The sequence below is a fragment of the Nanorana parkeri genome, unplaced genomic scaffold (genome assembly GCF_000935625.1).
Source record: "Nanorana parkeri isolate BGI_ZX_2015 unplaced genomic scaffold, ASM93562v1 scaffold1780, whole genome shotgun sequence".
Taxonomy (NCBI): Eukaryota; Metazoa; Chordata; class Amphibia; order Anura; family Dicroglossidae; genus Nanorana; species Nanorana parkeri.
The window spans coordinates 91,383-97,266 of record NW_017308048.1 but is presented as its reverse complement, the minus strand read 5'-3'; the positions used below and the strand labels follow the sequence as shown (position 1 = coordinate 97,266).

At 55.2% G+C, this 5,884-nt stretch overlaps 1 protein-coding gene across 1 annotated transcript in view; it reads left to right on the top strand.

The window, feature by feature from the left end:
* LMNA (lamin A/C) overlaps positions 1-5,884 on the top strand; it is a 67,354-nt gene that overhangs the window by 59,501 nt on the left and 1,969 nt on the right. Inside the window, exons 8-9 of the mRNA XM_018571560.1 lie at positions 1,880-1,987; positions 4,629-4,748. Coding sequence (XP_018427062.1) covers positions 1,880-1,987; positions 4,629-4,748 — 228 coding nt within the window. The remainder of the gene's footprint in view (positions 1-1,879; positions 1,988-4,628; positions 4,749-5,884) is intronic.

Here is a 5,884-nt window from a genome sequence, read left to right as displayed (position 1 = left end):
TTCCTTCCATCCTGGTCCCTTATAATGTAGTAACTATGCTGATGGCTCTCATGATACCTGCCCTTGATTTAGACATGGTAGACAGTAGGGAGGTCACCTGGAGTCAGGGGCGTCCCGAGGCGGGGTGACACCACGCATTGACGTCATCGCGTACGAGCGTGATGACGTCACGTGCGGTACCGCTGTTACCTGCCGGCGGCCATCTTGGTGATGGGCGCCAGCAGAGAGAGGAGCGGACGTCACCCGGTGGGATAAGGTATGCCGCCGGGTCCCCTCCTCTCTCGAGCAAGTGTCGGGCTACGGGTCCTCGACCGAGTGCCTGACTTTTCAGAGGGGGGTGACACCAAAATGACTGTCAGTCCTTTTGGTGTCACCGCTCCAATGGTGTCACCCGGGTGCGGGCCGCACCCCCCTTGTGACGCATGGAGGATCCATTAAAATTTCTATGGGGCCCCAGGATCTGTAGTTCCGCCCCTTGCTGTAAGCATCTTAAAGAGACACATTTAGGCCCCCCTTACCCCTGAGACACCTTGCTAGCACTTCCGGCCCACTCCTGCCTTAATCACCGACACCAACATTACCCAATGACTCTGGGTTTGGGGGAGCGTGTGGCCTTCTCCTCTGTGATGGTGCTCAGGTCTACTATCAAATACCTAGGCCTGAGCTCTGTCCCATGACCAGGGTCTATTAGCAGATTCCTAGGCCTGGGCGCTGTCCCATGATCAGGGTCTACTAGCAGATTCCTAGGCTTGGGCGCTGTCCTATGACCAGGGTCTATTAGCAGATCCCTAGGCCTGGGCGCTGTCCCATGACCAGGGTCTATTAGCAGATCCCTAGGCCTGGGTGCTGTCCCATGACCAGGGTCTATTAGCAGATCCCTAGGCCTGGGTGCTGTCCCATGACCAGGGTCTATTAGCAGATCCCTAGGCCTGTGTGCTGTCCCATGACCAGGGTCTATTAGCAGATCCCCCGGCCTGGGTGCTGTCCTATGACCAGGGTCTATTAGCAGATCCCCAGGCCTGAGCACTGTCCTATGACCAGGGTCTATTAGCAGATCCCCAGGCCTGGGTGCTGTCCTATGACCAGGGTCTATTAGCAGATCCCTAGGCCTGAGCACTGTCCCATGACCAGGGTCTATTAGCAGATCCCTAGGCCTGAGCACTGTCCCATGACCAGGGGCTATTAGCAGATCCCTAGGCCTGGGCGCTGTCCCATGACCAGGGTCTATTAGCATATCCCTAGGCCTGGGCGCTGTCCCATGACCAGGGTCTATTAGCATATCCCTAGGCCTGGGTGCTGTCCCATGACCAGGGTCTATTAGCAGATCCCTAGGCCTGGGTGCTGTCCCATGACCAGGGTCTATTAGCAGATCCCCAGGCCTGGGTGCTGTCCTATGACCAGGGTCTATTAGCAGATCCCTAGGCCTGAGCACTGTCCCATGACCAAGGGGCCAGCCGATACTTGGGGGTTTTAATGCCGATTGTGGCGGCCCAGAGGAAGAGCTTACATGTTGACTATCAGGCTTTTGGGTGTGGGACCCTCTACAAATACGGTGACAACAGCTCTTTAAAGCCATGCCATAATTTGTGTCGTAGTCAGCGGTACAGTTGGCTTAAAATTGTGTCTTACCAGTATACAATAACGGGCGGTTATGCAAACGGTGTCACCTTCTCATGCAGCGTCCTCCTCCGTTGTCACTTTCCACCTTTCGGTATTGGTTGGGAACCTTCAAGGTATCCTCAGAGAGGAAAACAATACAAAACAAATGAATGCGTAATATTTATTTAGGAACTGGAGACCTGTTCAGACTTCAGAGTTCTCTGGTCTGCCTAATCAAACTGTGCACTTTTGATAGCCTGTCAATACTTTGTCTTTACAGGATCAGTCGCTGGGGAACTGGCAGATCAAACGCCAGATTGGAGAGGATAAGCCGATTATTTACCGATTCCCCCCCAGAGTCGTGCTGAAGGCCGGACAGACCCTGACGGTGAGTCCCAAATAGCTGCTGTTGGTATTGCTGCATGTTTGGGCTTTGGGCGCCCCCTAGTGTTCAGTGGAGGGAACTGCTCCAACCTGGCAAATGTGCTTCTCCGTCTGTTTCTTGGTGGGCTGGATGAAATCTTAGAAGAATAAATGTTTTTTTTAAAGTTCTGAATCATGATTTGTTTTATAATGTTCCATTTTATTTTGTTTTATCCACTGAAATGTAACATTGGATTGACAATATGTTTCTAATTATTATAATACAGTTATAATATAACTATGTTTATAGTTCTAAAACTGACATTGTGCTGGTAATAGTTCAAAAATTGAGATCTTCACATTTTGGGTGTTCTGGCTCCTCCCCTAATATAAAATAATTTATCAAATCTAGAAGGGATGGTGGGAGCCCCTCATAATGGGCACAGCAGGTGTACAGACCCGGGAACTCAGCTCAGGGATGGTGGGAGCCCCTCATAATGGGCACAGCAGGTGTACAGACCCGGGAACTCAGTACAGGGATGGTGGGAACCCCTCATAATGGGCACAGCAGGTGTACAGACCCGGGAACTCAGCACAGGGATGGTGGGAGCCCCTCATAATGGGCACAGCAGGTGTGCAGACCCGGGAACTCAGTACAGAGAGATGGTGGGAGCCCCTCATAATGGGCACAGCAGGTGGGCGGAGCCGGGAACTCAGCACAGCCATGGCGGGAGCTCCTCATAATGGGCACAGCGGGTGTACAGACCCGGGAACTCAGCACAGGGATGGTGGGAGCTCCTCATAACGGGCACAGCAGGTGTACAGACCCAGGAACTCAGCACAGGGATGGTGGGAGCTCCTCATAACGGGCACAGCAGGTGTACAGACCCAGGAACTCAGCACAGGGATGGTGGGAGCTCCTCATAACGGGCACAGCAGGTGTACAGACCCAGGAACTCAGCACAGGGATGGTGGGAGCTCCTCATAACGGGCACAGCAGGTGTACAGACCCAGGAACTCAGCACAGGGATGGTGGGAGCTCCTCATAACGGGCACAGCAGGTGTACAGACCCAGGAACTCAGCACAGGGATGGTGGGAGCTCCTCATAACGGGCACAGCAGGTGTACAGACCCAGGAACTCAGCACAGGGATGGTGGGAGCTCCTCATAACGGGCACAGCAGGTGTACAGACCCAGGAACTCAGCACAGGGATGGTGGGAGCTCCTCATAACGGGCACAGCAGGTGTACAGACCCAGGAACTCAGCACAGGGATGGTGGGAGCTCCTCATAACGGGCACAGCAGGTGTACAGACCCAGGAACTCAGCACAGGGATGGTGGGAGCTCCTCATAACGGGCACAGCAGGTGTACAGACCCAGGAACTCAGCACAGGGATGGTGGGAGCTCCTCATAACGGGCACAGCAGGTGTACAGACCCAGGAACTCAGCACAGGGATGGTGGGAGCTCCTCATAACGGGCACAGCAGGTGTACAGACCCAGGAACTCAGCACAGGGATGGTGGGAGCTCCTCATAACGGGCACAGCAGGTGTACAGACCCAGGAACTCAGCACAGGGATGGTGGGAGCTCCTCATAACGGGCACAGCAGGTGTACAGACCCAGGAACTCAGCACAGGGATGGTGGGAGCTCCTCATAACGGGCACAGCAGGTGTACAGACCCAGGAACTCAGCACAGGGATGGTGGGAGCTCCTCATAACGGGCACAGCAGGTGTACAGACCCAGGAACTCAGCACAGGGATGGTGGGAGCTCCTCATAACGGGCACAGCAGGTGTACAGACCCAGGAACTCAGCACAGGGATGGTGGGAGCTCCTCATAACGGGCACAGCAGGTGTACAGACCCAGGAACTCAGCACAGGGATGGTGGGAGCTCCTCATAACGGGCACAGCAGGTGTACAGACCCAGGAACTCAGCACAGGGATGGTGGGAGCTCCTCATAACGGGCACAGCAGGTGTACAGACCCAGGAACTCAGCACAGGGATGGTGGGAGCTCCTCATAACGGGCACAGCAGGTGTACAGACCCAGGAACTCAGCACAGGGATGGTGGGAGCTCCTCATAACGGGCACAGCAGGTGTACAGACCCAGGAACTCAGCACAGGGATGGTGGGAGCTCCTCATAACGGGCACAGCAGGTGTACAGACCCAGGAACTCAGCACAGGGATGGTGGGAGCTCCTCATAACGGGCACAGCAGGTGTACAGACCCAGGAACTCCTCCCAATGCTCACAATTTACATGCTGTACATTCACATCAGTCCCTGCCCTCAAGGAGCTTACAATCTAAGTTCTCTATCTCACAGGGCCAGTTTAAATGAGAGCCAATTAATCTCCCAGCATGTCTTTGGAGTGTGGGAGGAAACCCACACGGACACAGGGAGAACATGCAAACTCCATGCAGATAGTGTCCTGACCGGGATTTGAACCTGGGACCCCCCCACGCTGCAAGGCAGAAATGATAACCACTCCACCCAATTTTTAAAACCTAATAAACATTTTGTGTATGTTCTTGATTCCTCTGTTGTGTTTCATCCGTGTGTGTGGCCAGCTTGAGGAGTCATGTGACTAGCGGCGTGCAGCGATTGCCATGTCATACATCATGCTATGGAGAGTAAATGTTTCTCCTGTCCCATTCCTCTGCAGGTCTGGGCAGCCGGGGCCGGAGCCTCACACAACCCCCCCACCGACTTTGTCATGAAGTCCCCTAGTTCCTGGGGCACCGGAGACAGCATCCGCACCGCTCTGCTTACCTCCAGTGGTGAGGTGAGTGCACAGGGGGGGTACACGGGGGGCTCAGGGTGGGAAGTGATATAAAACACAATCGATATAAAATACATGTACTTGTAGGGGCGCAATGGGGGCAGTATCAGGTAGTGGTTTGCTTGTATAGTTATTCTCGAGGGGAAGTTGGGGTGAGATGTTGGTGTAGTAGTAGTCAGACAGGGTAATGATAGTAATTGGGGATTATTATGAAGAGACAATAATAGTAGTAGTAGTAGTAGTAGAAGACATAGTGGGGGTAACAGGTGATAAAGGTGGTGGGGCTAGAATGGGGATTGTGTAAGGGACAGGATAGGGATGGTGGAAGGAACAGGATGTGGGCAGTGTAAGGGAGAGGATGGTGGGGGTGGAAGGGGGAGGATGGGGGGGGTGTAAGGGGGAGGATGGGGCGGTGTAAGGGACAGGATGGGGGCGGTGTAAGGGACAGGATGGGGGCAGCGTAAGGGACAGGATGGTGTAAGGGACAGGATGGGGGCAGCGTAAGGGGCAAGATGGTGGTGGTGTAAGGGAGAGGATGGGGCAGTGTAAGGGAGAGGATGGTGGGGGTGTAAGGGAGAGGATGGGGCGGTGTAAGGGAGAGGATGGGGGCGGTGTAAGGGAGAGGATGGGGGCGGTGTAAGGGAGAGGATGGGGGCGGTGTAAGGGAGAGGATGGGGGCGGTGTAAGGGAGAGGATGGGGGCGGTGTAAGGGAGAGGATGGGGGCGGTGTAAGGGAGAGGATGGGGGCGGTGTAAGGGAGAGGATGGGGGCGGTGTAAGGGAGAGGATGGGGGCGGTGTAAGGGAGAGGATGGGGGCGGTGTAAGGGAGAGGATGGGGGCGGTGTAAGGGAGAGGATGGGGGCGGTGTAAGGGAGAGGATGGGGGCGGTGTAAGGGAGAGGATGGGGGCGGTGTAAGGGAGAGGATGGGGGCGGTGTAAGGGAGAGGATGGGGGCGGTGTAAGGGAGAGGATGGGGGCGGTGTAAGGGAGAGGATGGGGGCGGTGTAAGGGAGAGGATGGGGGCGGTGTAAGGGAGAGGATGGGGGCGGTGTAAGGGAGAGGATGGGGGCGGTGTAAGGGACAGGATGGGGGCAGCGTAAGGGGCAAGATGGTGGTGGTGTAAGGGAGAGGATGGTGGC